The 20,431-nt window shown below is 41.2% G+C and overlaps 1 protein-coding gene across 1 annotated transcript; it reads right to left on the minus strand.

Moving 5' to 3' along the window:
* Positions 1–3,523: 3,523 nt before the first annotated feature.
* On the minus strand, positions 3,524–20,070 carry LOC106567395 (beta-glucuronidase). Its single transcript, XM_014136577.2, has 12 exons — positions 19,763–20,070; positions 14,451–14,633; positions 14,073–14,254; positions 13,398–13,540; positions 12,979–13,166; positions 9,887–10,039; positions 9,421–9,599; positions 8,933–9,079; positions 6,792–6,876; positions 5,923–6,099; positions 5,453–5,588; positions 3,524–4,482 (listed from the first exon to the last, which is right to left on the minus strand). The coding sequence occupies exons 1-12, from the start codon at positions 19,973–19,975 to the stop codon at positions 4,355–4,357; spliced, it is 1,914 nt and encodes a 637-aa protein (XP_013992052.2). The 5' UTR covers positions 19,976–20,070; the 3' UTR covers positions 3,524–4,354.
* Positions 20,071–20,431: the final 361 nt, after the last annotated feature.

Raw genomic sequence — 20,431 nt, forward strand, 5'->3', positions numbered from 1 at the left:
CACCTCCTCCCAGCTGCCCACTGCACTGAGGACAGGAAACTCTGTCACCACCGATAAATCCACTATAATTGAGAATTTCAATTAGCATTTTACTATGGCTGGCCATGCTTTCCACCTGGCCACTCCTACCCCGGTCAACAGCAACTCGCCCAAGCCTTCCCCATTTCTCCTTCTCCCAAATCCAGTCAGCAATGTTCAGAAAGAGCGGCAAAATCTGGACCCCCACAAATCAGCCGGGCTAGACAATCTGGACCCTTTCTTTCTAAAACTTATCTGCCGAAATTGTTAGCCTGTTTAACCTCTCGTGTCGTCTGAGATTCCCAAAGATCGGAAAGCAGCTGCGGTCATCCCCATCTTCAAAGGGGGGAATACGCTTGACCCAAACTGCTACAGACCTATATCTATCCTACCCTGCCTTTCTAAGGTCTTCAAAAGCCAAGTTAACCTCTCTGGGACATCTGGGACTGCTAGCGTCCCACCCGCGGTACACACTATCAACAGCCAGTGAAATAGCAGGGCGGCAAATTCAAAAACAACAAAAATCCCATAATTCAAATTTCGCAAACATACAAGTATTATACACCATTTTAAAGATAAGATTCTCCTTAATCTAACCACAGTGTCCGATTTCAGAAAGGCTTTACGGCGAAAGCAAAACATTAGATTATGTTTGGACATCACCTTGACAAGAAAAACCACACAGCCATTTTCCAAGCAAGGAGAGGCGCCACAAAAACCAGAAATACAGCTAAAATGAATCACAAACTTTTGATGATCTTCATCAGATGACACTCCCAGGACTCAATGTTACAAAATACATGTATGTTTTGTTTGATAAAGTTCATATTTATATCCATAAACCCCATTTTACATTGGCGCGTGATGTTCAGAAAATGTATTCCCACCAAAACCGCCGGTGAATGTGCACATCAATTTACAAAAATACTCAAACATTGACAAAATACATAAATTATAAGAATTATAGATACAGTACTCCTTTATGCAACCGCTGTGTCAGATTTTATAATAGCTTTTCAGGCAAAAGCACATTTTTCAATATTCTGAGTACATAGCTCGCCATCAAAGCAAGCTATACAGACACCCGCCAAGTTCTGGGGTCACCTAAACTCAGAATTAGTATTATAAATATTCTCTTACCTTTGCTGATTTGTCAGAATGCACTCCCAGGACTGCTACTTCCACAAGAAATGTTGTTTTTGTTCCAAATAATCCATATTTATGTCCAAATACCTCCGTTTTGTTCGTGCGTTCAGGTCACTATCCAAAGGCATAACGCGCGAGCGCAATTCGAGACACAAAAATTCAAAATGTTCCATTACCGTTCTTAGAAGCATGTCAAACGTTGTTTACAATCAATCAATCTTCATGGTATTAACGTAAAAATGCGATAATATTCCAACCAGACAATAGCATACTCAAAAATAAGGAATCGCAGATTACCAATCCCTTTGTCCCCAGGCAGTCCACTCATTGACTCAGCTCCTTTTCTCTGCCCGGTTACAGGAGACGGATGAAAAAAAAAAAATTCTGAAGGCTTTTGACAGCCAATTGAAGCCATAGGAAGTGCAATGCGACCCCACAGACACTGTAGTTTCGATAGGGATTAGAAAGAACTACAATTCTCAGATCTCCCACTTCCTGGTTGAATTTTCCTCAGGGTTTTGCCTGCCATATGAGTTCTGTTATACACAGACACCATTCAAACAGTTTTAGAAACTTGTGTTTTCTATCCAAATCTACTAATAATATGCATATTCTAGTTTCTAGGCCAGAGTAGTAACCAGTTTAATTTGGGTACGTTTTCCATCTGGCCGTGAAAATACTGCCCCCTATAGCAAATAGGTTATAGGTCCCCAAAGCACACACATCCCTGGGTCGCTCCTCTTTTCAGTTCGCTGCAGCTAGCGACTGGAACGAGCTGCAACAAACACTCAAACTGGACAGTTTTATCTCAATCTCTTCATTCAAAGACTCAATCTTGGACACTCTTACTGACAGTTGTGGCTGCTTTGTGTGATGTATTGTCTACCTTCTTGACCTTTGTGCTGTTGACTGCCTAATTATGTTTGTACCAAGTTTTGTGCTGCTACCATGTTATGTTGGGTTGCTACCATGCTGTGTTGTCATGTGTTGCCGCCTTAGGTCTCTATGTAGTGTTGTCTCTTGTTGTGATGTGTGTTTTGTCCTATACTTATATTGTATTTTTTCATTTATTTTTATCCCAGGCCCCGTAGGAGGCCTTTTGGTAGGCCGTCATTGTAAATAAGAATTTGTTCTTAATTGACTTGCCTAGTTAAAGGTTAAATACATTTATTTTTATAATAGCCCACCACCCAAAGGACATTCATTCCATAACCCAGTAGTCTATTTGTAAACAGTATGTTTATGTTGAACATTTTCTGAAACTGACCATACTAAAATTAGACATGCATCTACCCCTGTAACTGACAATTAATCTGTAAGTCTGTTTTGTTTACGTGTTTGCTATGCGGGGGAAATGATAAGACAAGTGGAACTACGTGGCTAATAACTGTTGTAACGGGGATCATGATTGTAGCAACACATCTTTGGGGGTGAAGGCATTCCCGCGCGGTGTTAGCTAAGTTTGTTACCGGGTGTAGTTCGTAAAGGTTGATATATGCATGTTAGCATGAAGCGTGAATTCATGCCAGGAATAATAAGTGTGAAGTTTGATTTCCTCCCTTCTGTAATAAGCAGCCAATGAGGTATTTTTTCCTTTATTCGTGTGTTAAATCTGATACCGTTATAGCGCCAGCTAAACTGTTTATGTATGTAAGCACTTCAGAGTTATACCAAGCTAATAAGTCACTCATAAGACAAGATGTAAGAGTGTGCTTAAACTGTATTTTCATTTACTTTATAGTTCTCACGGAAGGTGATGATTTTAACTGGCGGCTTTATTCTGTAGTCAGAATTAAGGAACGGTTGTGCTCATGGTTACTGGAGGGAGCTACAACCCCAATGATGACTGGGATCGGAATGTTGGCGCAAATTTCAGTAGCAAGACACCCCCTTTGTGACTAATGACTGACATAAGGGCATGTACATAATGTCTATCTAGTTTATATGATTACAATGGTCGTAATGCTTCTTGACTGTGTCAAAGTGTATTTTCATAGTCCAGTAAAGTGACAGGATGCTCATATAATGCTTCTGGACAGTGTATTTTCTACAAGTTATTCAAAATATGATTCAAAAAAAAATATGACTATAAAGACTTCATTACAACAAAGGATTTGACTAAATCTTACTATTGATTCAAATGTATTTTTTCCCAGCCAAGAAGGTTGGTATCTGCAGCATCCCTCAAGGTATTCACTTCTACCCCTGGATGAAGCAGATGCATTACTGTCACTAAAAAATATAGAATAGACCAGAAATCAGAATACACTATGCTACAATGCAGTGACATTGCCAAAGAAATCTGCAAAAACTAAAACTTCATACCAAATATATTATGTCAACAGCAAAATGCCAAAACTCACTGTTTAGAGAACGTTTATTTCTAGATAATAAAGAAAAAAAGAAACCATACTTATAAATGTTACAAACCTGAAAACAGGATAAATAAGGAGACATGGACAATCAACATTTTTCTCCGTCTCTTTTTCCCAACGCAGTTAAGCCAAAAAAAAAAAAAAACATGGGTTCGCTCCCATTGGCTAGCTAGCATTGTCTCACTCACAGGCGATCAGCGCAGAGACAGTGACCTTCCATAACAAAAGGGGTTGAATACTTGACTCAAGACATTTCAGCTTTTAATTTGTAACAATTTCTAAAAACATAATTCCACTTCGACATCATGGGTTATTGTGTCAAGGCCAGTGACAAACTCAATTGAATCCATTTTAAATTCAGGCTGTAACAACAATCTGGAAAAAGTCAAAGGGGTGAACTCTTAACATTGAGCCAGCATTCTAAGAAAAATCCACATACATCACATTCCCATTCCTTTGACACAGAACAGCATTATGATTTATGTTCGTGCATAAAATGGGGTTGATTCCCGAATTAAAAACAGAGGAAGACAAATACTCAGCCAAAAGATCCAGTGAGGTTGGTTCTGGTAATAATCTGGTGTGGTCTTCTGAGCATTGTAGTTGTCATAAGACACTGTTCTGAGTCGTGGGTTTGTCCCCCATACAGGGTTGTGTTCATTAGGTACCAAACAGAGCAAAATCAGACAAACAGAAGGACTACCTGGACTTGTCCAATAGCTAAAATGTTTTGTTAGGAAGTGAGGGTATTTGCACTAATGAATACGACCCAGGTGCTGTGTGTCCCCCATCCAGGTATATCAGGGGTACCTAGCTCAGATGGGCAGCAGGCCCGTCTCATTGGCCAGCCTCCAGTACCTCTCCCTCAGGAGGAAGGCGCCAGCTTTGGGGTGTCTGTGCCGACTGAATATGCCCTTCTTGTTGCCCACCACACGGGTCACCGCTGCAGAGATGTGAAGAGAAAAGGTTGATTTCCTGAACAAAATGTTTATATTTGTTCCAGCCGTCTAAAGGTTTAGAGCCTATAGATCTGTACATTACTTTCTTACGGTCGCCAAATTCAACACCATTGTATTAAGTGGAAAAGGAACAGACCGCTTCCGCTTTCTCTTGGAGATTGTCTACATGGGATAAGGTCTTGATTCAAACAGTAAATTATTTTCACTCCCCTGTATACACATGGGGCCAGACCAGCATGTAAAGTGAGGAGTGGGTGGGTAATTTGTTTAAGACCAGCAGTGTCAACATGGTATTCTGGAATGTTGATGGTCATGAGTCTTGCCCTGGAAGCATAACTGATTGGTTTCCACTAGATGGGCCAGCTACAAAGTCAAAACTTACTATACAGTAAAAATTCATGAAAACAAAATAGCTTTTTGGTCCTCATTTAAGGTAATTTTTTTTTATTTTCACCTTTATTTAGCCAGGTAAGCAAGTTGAGAACAAGTTCTCATTTACAACTGCGACCTGGCCAAGAATAAAGCAAAGCAGTTCGACACATACAGAGTTACACATGGAATAAACAAAACAGTCAATAATACAGTTGAAGAAAATCTATATACAGTGTGGGGGGAGTGGCCTGTCTAAGAGTAAGAATGAACCCTCCTGGTGTGCCACACCCACTGGCTGAACTTACCCAACACTGGGAGCTTTAAATACATTTCACATAAATACTAGCACCTTTTCTAGCACTGGCCTACTTTCAGCATTCTATTACCCAACCATCACATTACTAACCATTTGTGCTACTGCTCCCTTTTTCCTTACCTAGTCATGAAGGAGTTTGTCATTTCTGTTCAATATACACAAACAAAGGTATGATAACCAGCTTCAATTGTATATTTAACAAGAATGGTTGTTCTGACAATTTCAATAAACTCTAGTACTATAGATTTGTATTGATTCCTCCTTACTTTGTGCTGTCATGAAGTCTGCAAAGTTCCAGATGAGCTCTCCAATGACATACTCCTTCCTCTTTTGGTCAAACACATCATGGTAGTTCTGTAAGACCATCTTCTGGTACTCTTCAGTAAACATCATGGGAGGATCCTGTGGGGAACATAAAAATGTGGCTTTTCATTTAACTTTTGTTTCTACAGGTTCTCAATGAGACAAAGTATTTTACAAAAGAGATGTGGGTTGATCATTCAAGCTCAACCACTTAGGTTCCAACTTGTGTTCTAGCCTCAGTAGGTGTTTGACAAATTTTAAGCATATTTGAAAAACTGGTTATCCAGACCATTATTTGCCTCAGAGGCATTGAAATCTCAGCAAATACACACGTGTTTACCTTATACCTCACGTCCTTTTAAGTCCGTTTCTGTCCTGTGAGGACATGACATGAAGCGGTTCTGCAAGAACAAAGAAGTTCTGGAACACTCACCGTGTGTAGCCCTGGAACCACATCGGCTCCATATTCACTCTGGATGATGGGTTTCTGGTACTTCCCGTACCAGTTCTCAAACTGGGTGTTGAGCTGGAAGGGGATGACCTCCAGGTGACCTGGGTCATGGTACCAGGAGAAGTAACTGTTAACACAGATCACATCCACATAGGGAGCCTGGGGAAAGACCGGGTTCAATGTGAGAAGAGCAGAAATACAAGGTAAACAGTGGTCAATACATTTATTGTAATGTATGACATTTAAATGTCATAGTTGATGGATCCTGGGTATGAAATCAGGTTTCAATGTGAGAAGAAATAAGCCTTAAGGCTAGAACTACAGATACAATGTTGGTGTTACAAAATAGCTTTTAATTGAATTCCCATTGTAATGAATGGAATTTGAATGATAATTGATGTGCTTAGCTTAGTCACTAAGTGGCACCACTGATCAATTACTGTCTGGATAGTTGGAGTAGAACTTCCCCAGAAATTGTTACATTTATCTTACTTTGCAGCAGGGAGTCACTGTGGCTGCAGAGTCAGACCTCAGGAAGCAGTAAGACAATATTGAATCAGGGCCTAGGTATGCCTTCAAAATAGCCCTACATATTCCAACAAGGGCTTTAGAATCAAGCGCAGTCAAAAAGTGAGACTAAAGACTACTGACTTTTCAGTTGGTCTTTCATCAATTCCTTGCATCCTCTTCTCAAAGCGCATTGGAGGATAAGGTCCAAAATTCTCCCTCTGACCTCCTCGACTGCGTTTTGAGAAGGAAGTGAGAGAGGATACGAGGAAAAATGAATTGAGAACCATAGTTCTATGAAGAAAGAATCCTTCATAAACATAACAGATAAAGTGAAGTCTCACCCCTTTATCCCTGGCAAAGTTACTGTCTGTGATAAAGGTAACAGGTCGAGTTGGGTCCAGAGATTTGGTATGCGCCATCAGTGTCCTGAAAAAGAAAATATAAGAGAGCAATTGTTTACTGTTCCAAGATGGAGTAAGGCATCAGAGGGTTGAGGTAGGGATAGAGACTGATGAGTACAGGAGAAATGACCAGGAAGAAAGAAATCATTTTAAACAAGTATAAAAATGACTCCGTCTCATAGTATCAGGCTCTTTGTTGACTATGACCACAACACATGGTTAATAAGTATTGTAAATGGCAATAAACTGTATGAGGAAATTCCTGCTGTTGTGCCTGTCCGTTTCTGCCAGTCACTCCCTGGCCTGAGCTACATCTGTTAAAGCTCTGTTAAGTACTACTGACGCATTCCACAGGCCAGTATGGCACTCTACCAAGACATGCTCAGACTCAAATCCATCTCTACCATTTAATGAACAAGCATGCATAATGCACACACCCACCACCGACTTTGTTTACTTGGGTTTTCTAGATGTAAAGCAAATACCAATGCTGCTTGAAATACTTGGGGAATTGTAGCCTTCCCTCCCTTCTAAAAGCTGCTCCACAATAACACAGCCTACAACATATACATTACGCTCCTTTTCCCTCCCCCCCCTCCCTTCACTATTAACCCTTTACACTCAGGGAAATTGGACCATGTTAAAATGTTTCTAACAGGAGAAATATGAAAAGCATATTCAAAACCATGGTAGCAATTGGAACACTTTGGAGATTATGGGTAAAGTACTAGACCAATGGTGAGGACAACCGTTCACCTGACAAGACTGAATCCAAACCTTACTGTTGATTTGATGTGCATTTTACATTTACTGCACTTTGGTTTCATTTCGTTATCGACAAACATTCAGTAGAATAATAATTAATGGAAAATTTGGGGGTAGGTACAACATAAGATGAAAAAAATGACACAGGTTTGAGTAAGAAGTTTAACTGGTGTCTCCAAGTGGCCACACACACACAAACTGTGCACACTTTGGAGAGGTGTAAGTCATTTTAATGCAAGAAAGAGCCCGAAACGGTTGTGCTTCAATAAGCTCTCCTAGCTGTGCTGTTGAGGAACTGAAGCAAGAACACTTTGTTTGGAACCCAGCCCCGCATCCCCACCATCACACAATTACTGTCGTTTACGCAATCCAAAAACAGTCTAGTATAAATCGCAATCTGGGTCAGGTGGGCAAAATGATAGCCTATTCTATAGCCAATATGGAATATGAAAGTTATGAAATCTTATCTTACAAGGTTTTCACAAGGCACGTCAGAGAATAAGATTGTAATTTTGATGCACATAAAATGGAGTTCAGTGTATTCAGGTGCGTGTTCCACTGCAAATGTCCTTCAGAATGGAGGAAGACAGGTTTGTGTCAATGACGTGAGGCCCATTGCTTAGTGGGCTCAAGTGGCACAGCATTCTAAGGTCCAAACACCTATTCCCCCTCAGGAGACTTAGATATGGTCCTCAGATCCTCCAAAGGTTCTACAGCAGCACCATCGAGATCATCCTGACTGGTTGCATAATCGCCTGGTATGGCAACTGCTCGGCGTACGGCCCAGTACATACAGTATCATAATATGGAAATGTGAAGAGCACATTTGGACTCACAGATGTGGTTCACTTGTATGACATGAAAGCGGTGTTTATTATAATCCTCAACATCTAATCTTTCAGAACAGTCTTCTTGATTTACAGCACTCCTCACTCAGAATTCTTTAGCAAAAGTAACCCAATTAACAGGAGGGATGGGGCATCTCTGGTTGTGTGTGGTGCACACATTTAAAATGTATGTTAGTTGAATCCCATACAGTGCTGTAAAGCTGACACTGACATTTATAATACGTTACTGTACATCCACTGTGATCCAATTTAGGTCATTATTATTGACCAAATATGCAATTTTTATACTGTAAACAGGCTGGGCTGCAAGCGTAAAGGGCTACCTCGTTTGGAAATGTGAGAACTAAGAAGAGTTTGTGTAACTAACAGTCCTTGTTCCTTACGTCACTCTTGCATCCTTGTTACTTAAAATTAACATTCACGTCATGCATATTTATGGAATGTGAATGACAGCTAACATTCTCTTACTTGAAATAGAATCCAGCAGGGGGCATCTCAGCGGCCGGCTCATTGGCTACAGACCACATGACCACAGAGGCGTGGTTCTTGTCCCTCCTCACCAGTTCGTCCATGACCGCCAGGTGATGCGACAGGGAGGCGTTCCCAAAACTACGGCTGGGGGACAAGAGACAGGATAGGGTTAGTGGATGTCCCAGAGACACAGCAGACCTGACTTGATGCTAGACTGATGATATTGGCAGAGCATTGATAATATTTTAAAAGTTCAATGCTGTATATAAACTTGCCAATAATGGTCCATTAAAAACAGAGTAGTTAATGGTTTAGACATGCAAGCAAAAAAGGACAGGCTTGCATGTCTAAACCATTAAAAGTATCTTAAAATGATTGGCACACTCATTGTGCGAAAGAACACCTTGAGGTGCTCGTCAAACGTTGCCGACACCTGGTGACCGTGTAGAAAGGTCACAGGAACCGCAACTGTCACTATGACTTACATATCTTTGATGCCCACCCCAGGACACTCGTCAATGACCACGATGCCATGGCGGTCTGCCATCTGCAATATCTCCTCAGCATAGGGGTAGTGGCTGGTCCTGAACGAGTTGGCCCCCAGCCACTTCAACAGGTTGAAATCCTTCACCATCAGGGGCCAGTCCAGGCCTTTGCCTCGGATCTGACACACACAGCAAGCAATGAGAACAGAGTTACAAGACCAATTTCTATTGAATTACAGTCCCATATGCATAAAACCAGATAACAAAAAAAAGTTCTAAACACTGAGAACCTAATCAGATGATAATAACTTAAATGCCACTTCAACCTTCTTTATTGCTTAAATTCCTTGGCAAATATGACTGAACACTTGCTGGAAGTCAGTTGCATACACAATACAAAACTGACACTGCCCACTTTTCAGGTTCAGAGTTTTGCTGCCCTCTAATGGTACTACTCAGTACTCACATCAGCGTCCTCATGTTTGTTGACTCCATGGAAATAGAAGGGTTTGTTGTTGATGAGGAATTGTGTGTTGGTGACCTGCACAGTGCGGATGCCCACAGGCAGAGCATACACATCCTCATAGACAGAACCCTCACCACTTGTTGTCATGTGAACCTGGCAATGAGGGATGTACAGCGCATTTGGAAAATATTCTGACCTTGACTTTCCCCACATTTTGTTACAGCCTTATTTTAAAATGGATTAAATAGTCCCATCCCCCCCTTAATCTACACACAATACCCCATAGTGAAAGCAAAAACACATTTAGACATTTGGTAAATGTATTAAAAATAAAACTGAAATATCACATTTACATAAGTATTCAGACCCTTTTCTCCATACTTTGTTGAAGCACCTCTATCCAGAGATGTTCAACCGGGATCAAGTCCGGGCTCTTGTCCTGAAGCCACTCCTGCGTTGTCTTGGCTGTGTGTTTAGGATCATTTTCCTGTTGGAAGGTGAACCTTCGCCTCAGTCGGAGGTCCTGAGCAGGTTTTCGTCAAGGATCTCTGTACATCTTTCCCTCGATCCTGACTAGCCTCCCAGTCCCTGAAAGATATATCTCCACCGCATGATGCTGCCACCATCGTGGGATGGTGCCAGGTTTCCTCAAGACGTGACCCTTGGCATTCAGGACAAAGAGTTCAAGCTTGGTTTCATCAGACCAGAGAATCTTGTTTCTCATGGTGTAATTGTTGCCAAAGGTGCTTCAACAAAGTACTGAGTAAAGGGTCCTTTAGGTAGCTTTTGGAAAACTCCAAGTGGGCCGTCATGTGCCTTTAATGAGGAGCGACTTCCGCCTGGCCCCTACCATAAGTGCCTGATTGGTGGAGTGCTCCAGAGATGGGAGAACCTTCCAGAAGGACAACCATCTCCACAGAGGAACTCTGGAGCTTGTCAGAGAGACAAAAATCAGGTTCTTGGTCACCTCCCTGACCAAGGCCCTTCTCCCCCGATTGCTCTAGGAAGAGTCTTGTTAGAGACTTCCATTTAAGAATGATGGAGGCCACGGTTTTCCTGAGAATTTTTTGGTACCTTTCCCCAGATCTGTGGCTCGACACAATCCTGTCTCGGAGCTCTACGGACTATTCCGTCACCCTAATAATGGCTTGGTTTTTACTCTGCCATGACTGTCAACTGTAGGACATTTATATAGACAGGTGTGTGCCTTTCCAAATCATGTCCAATCAATAGAATTTACCACAGGTGGAGTCCAATCATGTTGTAGATACATCTCAAGGATGATCAATGGAAACAGGATGCACCTGAACTCAATTTCAAGTCTCATAGCAAAGCGTCTGAATACTTATTTATATTAAAAAGGTATGCGTTTTTATTTTGAATAAATTAGCAAACATTTCTAAAAACCTGTTTTCCCTGTGTCATTATGGGGTATTGTGTATAGATTGATGAGGGGGTAAAAAAAAAACTATGTAATCAATTTGAGAATAAGGCTGTACTGTAACAAAATGTGGAAAAAGTCAAAGGGTCTGAATACACTAATTAGGTGAAACGTTCAGATTCAGGACATTGCAAATAGAAATGTAATAGAGCTTACACAACTCAATTCTATGGGTCAGATTTATTTTACCAATCAGGTCAATTAACCCTTTCACGTGCGAGTTCCAAATAGCTCTAACGGTCGCCCCAGCGTGAGTTTTTCTATGCAATTGATGTTCGAACGTTCTCTCCATTCCAGAATGTGATTGTTACATAAACAACAACACTGAATGGCTCAGAGTGGGAGTGAGAGGTTACCGTGATTGACTGCCTGCGCCATTTGTATCAATAAATCACCATCATAAAATGTTGTGTGGTATTATTGATATATTTAGTATTTTATTCACGTTTTTCAATTACTCGTGATAAATCATGCGTTCCGATTTTTGCATAAATTGTAATGGGCGCATAGTATGTGTGTAAAATAATGTTTTGAAGGTTGTACTGATTATGATGAGCTAAGCTAATTCCAGCTATGTGTACGGAGCCATGTTTGTTGACATACAATGCATTCTGGGTTTCACGTAATCGTCTGTTTGACCAAAGATGTTAACAAAATGAGGCGAGTAAGAGTTAACTCATTTTTTGAGGACTTCCAGAAATGAATGGTGGGATGTGAAAGACGGTAGATGACACACCCCTTCAACATGCAAACATCTTGTCTTCTCTTATTATCTTCGGTTTCTGTGAGGAAAAAATGCATGGCTGTGCGCTGAAACTAATTGTCGGATAACTTTCGATTTCTAGAAAGTGTTTTACCTAATTATTTCGATCAATGGTGAGCTCACCCGTGATGTGATTAATTATACATAGTAATTGCTATTAGCTAATTCATACTGTAGTTTACGTCAGCCGAGAGTTAGAAAATATGACTGCTTGTGTTGGGTCAATCTTTCCTTAGTTAGCGCTAGGACAAATGTAGCCTACATTTTTCCGGTTAGGATGATTGTGTTGCGCTATATACACTCCTGTGAATATCTGAACATTACATCCAAAAATAAACTGCTCACATTCGAGATAAATTTGTAAGGACTGTGTTTGTGTAAATAGTTTCTGAAAAAAAGTGTGGCCAGCTCAAATGCTGATTGTTGTGTCATTCGAAACTGGCCGTTCTAAATGAGTGTTCTAATCACACGGGGTGTGATTGTACGCTTCAGGGACCACTGTAGAACGATCACACCCCGTGTGATGGTACGTGTGAAAGGGTAAGAACAAATTCTTACTTACAATGACAGCCAGAATTATATCTGCTGTACAAGACATTTGTAACGTTCTGTAATTTTGCAACTTTCTGAAAAGGCTACAAAATAATTTTTGTAGCCTTTGTTACAAAGACACAGGAAGTGGATGTGTGTGGGTGGTGTGATTGAGTTGTCAAACTGATGCTATGTTCATGTGAGCAGTGAATCAGTCATCACACGGATAGGGTGATACATGAGTAAACACTGCAAATGCTTTTATTTCTGTGTATATTTTGATAAAAGGTTTGACAAAAGAGACCGTAAAGGAACCGTAGACTAATTAAATAGAACTATGAATGCAGCCCAACTCACCCCCATTGAATACAGATAACCTGGATTCTCATGCATTAGATACGGCCACCACAGGTTGGCGTCCGTTATTTTGAGGATCCCAGAGGGTCCAGTGGAAGAGGCCACACAACGGCCATCTTTGTCTGAGAGAGTCACCGTCACCGTGGGGTTGGGACTGCCCAGCACCGACACCTGGTAGGAGAGCAGACCTAGGCCACATAACAGAACAGACCAACACCTTAGTACACTAGTGTCATTTTCACACTACTCCATAGTTGATGGAATCATGCAGAAAAGGACAATGTGAAAAGGAAATATCCGAGTCAGTACAGTTTTGGTCAGCACGATAGTGTGAAAAGGGTATGGATGAACAGGCCTAAATAGTTGAATGAGTGATCAAGTGAATGAGAAAATCTGTTGTTTTCTTCTTTTGCACTCACCAATGTTGTCAGCAAAGGTTGTCAGCACTGTGATGTCATCCACATACGCCTTAGGAGTGGTATACAACATTACAGGCCGATGTAAACCAGCATAGTTGAAGAAATCAAAGTTTGTGTTTTGCACAACATAGTCAGCAGGATACCTGTAGACAGACATAGATTTTCCTCCATTTGTAATCCAAAACATGATTTCCCCTCCTAACACCAGAAAAGGAATCAAAAGCTAGTTAGCCTCAACCTGTCATTTTAGGTTTGGTCTGTAGAAAATCTTAAAATGTGTGTCTGGCAATGTGAGATTAGTCCCAATATAAAAATGATAACATAGCGCAGCGTTAACCAGACTGTCCTGGGACGAGTGACAACTCCTTCTGAATTTAATCCTGCTGCTCTATCGATCTCTCCATACATTGATTGTGGGGGGGTAGCTAGTGGGTGTGGCTTTTGGCCAGAGCAATGTGGATCTACATTTTGTTTTTTGACCTAGCATTACACAGCTGATACAAATAAATCAACTCAAACTTATGATTTGATGCCGCTATGTAGTGTTAGGGCAAAAAAACAAAATGTGCACCCCTTGGGGTCCCAAGGACAGAGTTCGGGAAACGCTGACAATGAGATAGATCGATATATATTATATATATCGATCTATCTATAGATCAAATCTCTTCATGTCACCTGGTGGGGTCGTCTATATGTTGGATAGTCCCTGGGGGCAGGGTTTGGAGAGTCAGGGTGTTGTTGACAGCTATGGTGATCCTGCAGGCCCCACCTGGGTTGTTACGGAGGACCTCCACTATCTCAGCCTCAAAGGGAAGATGGCCGCCCTCGTGCTCCATCACTTTAATCCCATTCACCCACTGGCAGGGAAGGAAAAGAGAGAAGCAATACTGTTATTCCTATGTAGCCAGAGTGACAGTCTTTACACAATATCATACCTTTTTCAATGCATGTACATTGCAGATTAACTGATGTGAGGAGGTTGTGGAGTTATCCTACGAGCGAAACAGAATGGCAACTTAAGCAGAAGTGTTCAAAAATGTGTGAGATACTCACGACCACTGAGTAGTAGTGTGCACTCCCAACTCTCAGTACAACTCTGGTTCCCTCAGACACCCATCCAGAGGGTACCAACACTTCTCTCTCGTACCACACCCAGCCAATGAAGTCCCTCAGCCGTGGGTCCTGGGTGATGTCATTGTAGCTGGCGGGCACTGGCATGTCAATCACTGGACCACTCTAAATTGACAAATACAGGTAAAGAGCAAAAAAAAAAAAAAAAAGGAATTGAGAGCTAATTATTTGAAACAGGCTATCCCTTTAAAATCAGAGAGTTTAAACAAAGCATTAGCCAAAATACTAGCTATACATTAAGCGGCGATATGTGAATTATTCCATAGTAGCCATATACTTCGGCTTGCAGAAAGGGTCGGTTTTTGCCGATACACTTTTCTGACTCGAGAACAAAAGTAGTATCTTAAAAATGTCCGTGTTCAGTTGCAGGTGGTTCACCCAAAACCAGAGAATATTCAGAAAAACAGTTCCCTCGCCATTTTAGCTACCAGACATCTTGCATTTCTAGTTGTTTCTGTGAGACGCGGACACGTGTAGAAGTAAATGACAGCCATAGAGATTAGTGATGCACCAATATTTTCCATGCCAAAAAATAACCAATATTTCCAATTTTAGTGGCCTTTTAAACATTCTAGTACAGTCAAATAGTTAACACACACACACACAGCGGTCTAAGGCACTGCATGAGGCGTCACTACAGTCACTGTTTCGAATCCAGGCTGTATGACATCCGGCCGTGATTGGGAATTCAATAGGGTGGCGCACAATTGGCCCAGCGTCGTCCTGGGTAGGCTGTCATTGTAAATAAGAATTTCTTAACTGACTTCAATAGTTAAATAAAAAAAGGTTGCGCACACGTTATTTTGTTGGCATTTACGCATGTCCCCATTACCAGTAAAACAATCAAAACCTATTTCTTTCACTTACTTGCTGTGCTGTTTCGTTGTTCAGTCATTTCATTCTTAACTAGAATTGCATCATACATGTCAAGCAGTGAAGTTTCAGCTCTGTCTGCCCGTGGTCTCTTCCTTTGTGCGCACTGTCACAGTGTATGTAAAACTTCACGTAAACACGGTTTGTCTGCATCGAAGTAGCGGTCCTTGTATGGTGGTGACACATTAAAGAGAATGCCACCGAATCCCTTGTTCACAGCCTGTGTCGGCAGTTCTGTTGACCAGGTGTTTCAATGCCATGATAGAGGGTATCACATCTGCTGCAGGCGCAGTTGGTGAGCTTTTTTTCTCAAGTCAGTTCGAATGGCGCTAGCATGTTCATGTTTCAAACATGTTCTCAAATGCCATTGAAATGGCAGCAGCGGTATGACAACCAGCACATTCATGAGCATGCAATGTGACTTTCCTCAGTACGAAATACTTGACGACCCACTGTGCTGTCAGACTCCGCATGCTCATGGGGCTGATATTGCTGATCCAAATGTCAGTGAAGCTAATAGCAGTGATGCTATTACTGTGCAACTCTGGTAATGCAAGATCTGAAAAATAGTGCACTAGGTAGTGTGTACCAGTGCTCCACCAGTCGGCGAAAGACAACACTACCCACGACAGAACGGGTAATGAATTCCATCATCTTGGGGTTAATGGATTTTTCCTTTGAGTTGTCTCACTGACATTTTCTTACTCCTTCAAATGACTGCTCGATCTACACAGACATTGTGGGTTAGGAATGCGGTGTTGCACATGTAACGCAAAATTTTACTTGGCGTCATATAGGTATGCACGTCAGCTTTGACATCACTTCTGCACATCGGCGTTAACCTGTTGGGGATAGGGGGCAGTATTTGCACAGCCGGATAAAAAACGTACCCGATTTAATCTGGTTACTACTCCTGCCAAGTAACTAGAATATGCATATAATTGTTTGATTTGGATAGAAAACACCCTAAAGTTCCTAAAACTGTTTGAATGGTGTCTGAGTATAACAGACCTCATATGGCAGGCCAAAACCTGAGAAGATTCCATGCAGGAAGCGCCCTCTGACCATTTCTTGGCCTTCTTTGTCATCTCTATCCAAAACAATGGATCTCTGCTGTAACGTGACACTTTAAGGCTACCATAGGCTCTCAGAAGGCGCCAGAACGTTGAATGATGACTCCAGTCTCTGGCTGAAAAACAGTAGCGCATTTGGTAAGTGGTCGATCTGAGAACAATGAGACGGGTGCGCGTGAAAAGTCCATTTTCCTTTCTCAGTCTGAACGAAAACGACTCCCGGTTGGAATATTATCGCTATTTTACGAGAAAAATCGCATAAAAATTGATTTTAAACAGTGTTTGACATGCGTCGAAGTACAGTAAAGGAATATTTAGATTTTTTTTGTCACGAAACGCGCGCGTCACCCTTCGGATAGTGTCTTGAACGCACGAACAAAACGCCGCTATTTGGATATAACTATAGATTATTTGGAACCAAACCAACATTTGTTGTTTAACCTGTTATGGCTAGGGGGCAGTATTTTCACAGCCGGATAAAAAACGTACCCGATTTAATCTGATTATTACTCCTGCCCAGAAACTAGAATATGCATATAATTATTTGATTTGGATAGAAAACACTCCAAAGTTTCTAAAACTGTTTGAATGGTGTCTGAGTATAACAGAACTCATTTGGCAGGCCAAAACCTGAGAAGATTTCATGCAGGAAGTGCCCTGTCTGACAATTTCTTACCCTTCTTGATTATCTCTATCCATTACAGAGGATCTCTGCTGTTACGTGACACTTCCTACGGCTCTCAGAAGGCGGCAAAAAGCTGAATCGTGGCTTTGCAGGCTCTGGTTGAAAAAAAGTAGCGCATTTGGGTAGTGGCTGGTTACAGTACTGTGAGACTCAGGCTTGTGCCCGCGTCGACAGACTGCTTTGTTTTCTTTCCTCTGTTTACCTAAACGCAGATTCCCGGTCGGAATATTATCGCTTTTTTACGAGGAAAATGGCATAAAAATTGATTTTAAACAGCGGTTGACATGCTTCGAAGTACGGTAATGGAATATTTAGAAATCTTTTGTCACGAATTGCGCCATGCTCGTGACCCTTATTTACACTTCGGATAGTGTCTTGGAACGCACGAACAAAACGCCGCTATTTGGATACAACGATGGATTATTTTGGACCAAACCATCATTTGTTATTGAAGTAGCAGTCCTGGGAGTGCATTCTGACGAAGACATCAAAGGTAATCAAACTTTTGTAATAGTAAATCGGAGTTTGGTCAGGGCTAAACTTGGTCGGTGTCTAAATGGCTAGCTGTGATGGCTGGGCTATCTACTGAGAATATTGCAAAATGTGCTTTCACGGAAAAGCTATTTTAAAATCGGACATATCGAGTGCATAGAGGAGTTCTGTATCTATAATTCTTAAAATAATTATGTTTTTTGTTAACGTTTATCGTGAGTAATTTAGTAAATTCACCGGATGTTTGCGGGGGGTATGCTAGTTCTGAACGTCACATGCTAATGTAAAAAAGCTGGTTTTTGATATAAATATGAACTTCATCGAACAAAACATGCATGCATTGTATAACAATGTTCTAGGGTTGTCATCTGATGAAGATCAAAGGTTAGTGCTGCATTTAGCTGTGGTTTTGTTTTTTGTGACATATGCTAGCTTGAAAAATGGGTGTCTGATTATTTCTGGCTGGGTACTCTGCTGACATAATCTAATGTTTTGCTTTCGTTGTAAAGCCTTTTTGAAATCGGACAGTGTGGTTAGATTAACGAGAGTCTTGTCTTTAAAATGGTGTAAAATAGTCATATGTTTGAGAAATTGAAGTAATAGCATTTCTAAGGTATTTGAATATCGCGCCACGGGATTCCACTGGCTGTTGACTAGGGTGGGACGCAAACGTCCCACCTAGCCCAGAGAGGTTAACGCCTGTTACATATGTCCAGTGTCAGTAAACATCGGCAGAAAAGCGTAAGTTACAGTCACCAACACTCTGGATAACCAGCTCTGCTAGGGCGAGTAAAATGGTCAGAGTGAGGCGTTCTCTCATTTGTGTCTGGAAATAGCTAGCAAGCCAGCCAACACACCCCTAGTGGTCAGAACGCTTGGATCAACCCTACTCCTTGGCCAGAGCATCCAGTGTGCGCTCAGATAGAGAAACGCTGAATTTAAGAACGCCCAGAGCACACTCCAGATTGAATTTACGAACACACCATAAGTGGGCAGAGCCAAGCACGAGCTAGCGAGATCCTATTGGCCTGTTCTCATATCTGCATATTTCCGTTAGGGACCCTGAAGTGCGTGTGTGCAAAAATTCTATTCGCCTTCGTACTCATGAACACTTTTTTTACTTTGGTAAAGTCTACCATGTTCATAACATATTCTAGTTTTGGGAACATAAATTGTATTGAGAGCAAATGTTTTATTGATGAGAATTTGCAGAATGTCAGCCAAAATCCATCTCCTCTCACTGGGCTTCCTCTCACTACCATATGTGGTAGTGAAAACGCCAAGCGGATGCTTCACATTTATACATCCGGTGAAATATTTGTCTATTGTTCTGTGATTGAGTCTTCACATAAGAATATAGCGTGTCACGTGATCGAGGGCTTAGTCCTAATGACGGGTTTGCGATTTTATAATAGGTTCATGGACATCTGGTGTATTAAAAGCAATGATTGTTTTGAAATGTGTATTTATACTAAGATTGACAACGAATATTTCCATTTTGGATTCAATTAGAATGGGCAGTCAGTTCTCGGCTTTGTCGATCCACCTTTAACTAGTCAAGTCAGTTAATAAGAACGAATTCTTATTTACAATGACGGCCTTGTTAGTGGGTTAACTGCCTGCAGAATGACAGATGTGTACCTTGTCAGCGCGGGGATTCGATCAAGCAACCTTTCGGTTACTGGCCCAACACTTTAACACTAGGCTACCTGCCACACCATGTAGGATTAGTCATTGCTTTTGACCCTTTCAAACTAGCCATGGTATATCGCCGTTGTAATGTATAACTACTCAAATACATGGCGAAACAAATAGTTCTAGATGTTTGAGAATGGCAACTTATTTATTTAACTTAAAATGCATTTACTCTATGTAGTTGCAACAGACTACTAAACTGTTTTTTTGCAGACTAAAGCTAGAGCATTCTGCAAATAAAAAGTTGAATTAAAATTTCCCAAACAGACCGCTCATTGAAGGGAATTTATGACGACCCATAACTAATTATGCACAAGCAAGACCCGTAATCCAACTGCACATACTTTTGAGTACGATTAACGACAATATTCATGTTACATAGTTATGGTCTATTTACACAATGGATGTTTACATACCTCGGCAAGGCGACTTTTGTACCATGCTTGTTCAAAGCCCAAGTTCCTGTTGAGCGAGAGGTCGGCCCTGAAGTTCCATAGTCCATTCAGCTCTTTGATCTCTCGCGACGACGACTCTCGAGGAAAGAGCATTCCACTGTCCTTGAAATCACCGACATTACACACTGAAGATAGTGCTAAAAAATACTTTACTAACCGTCTAAACCCCTCCATCTTTTATAGCTCCCACATTAGCGAACAACAAACAGCTTTATGCTCGAAGAAGAGAGGTCACGCGACCAGCCAAAAGTCACGTGATCATAGTCTTTGATTAATTCAAATGTTCCCAAAACATGCTAACATTCTCAAACTATTTCTTTACCATTGTATTTTAATAAGCATTAATCCACAAATACATTTTTATTGGATTTTTGTTGTTGTAACAATCCGATGCATCAACAATAATGCAATGCTTAGCTCTGGCCACTACGCAGAACCTCACACAGGCAATGAATGATGCTCCTCATAAAGATCAAGACATTTGTGTGCAAAATGTAAAAGTCTAAACCGGGATCGTTGTGAAGGCAAACGTCACCCCCATTGAAGTTGAAATTGAAAACGGTTAAAGAATGTCTGCCCCTAAAAACTAACAAATCCCTTTGAAAACGGCCGATATGAGTCAGAAACATT

Source organism: Salmo salar, chromosome ssa13, assembly GCF_905237065.1.
Source record: "Salmo salar chromosome ssa13, Ssal_v3.1, whole genome shotgun sequence".
NCBI classification, from domain to species: domain Eukaryota; kingdom Metazoa; phylum Chordata; class Actinopteri; order Salmoniformes; family Salmonidae; genus Salmo; species Salmo salar.

Coding starts and splice junctions, on each gene's coding strand:
- LOC106567395 (XM_014136577.2), bottom strand. CDS start 19,975: ATGGAGGGGTTTAGACGGTTAGTAAAGTATTTTTTAGCACTATCTTCA. Junction 9,600..9,886: donor ACAAACATGAGGACGCTGAT/GTGAGTACTGAG, acceptor TGTGTGTGTCAG/ATCCGAGGCAAAGGCCTGGA. Junction 4,483..5,452: donor AGACTTCATGACAGCACAAA/GTAAGGAGGAAT, acceptor ACATCTCTGCAG/CGGTGACCCGTGTGGTGGGC.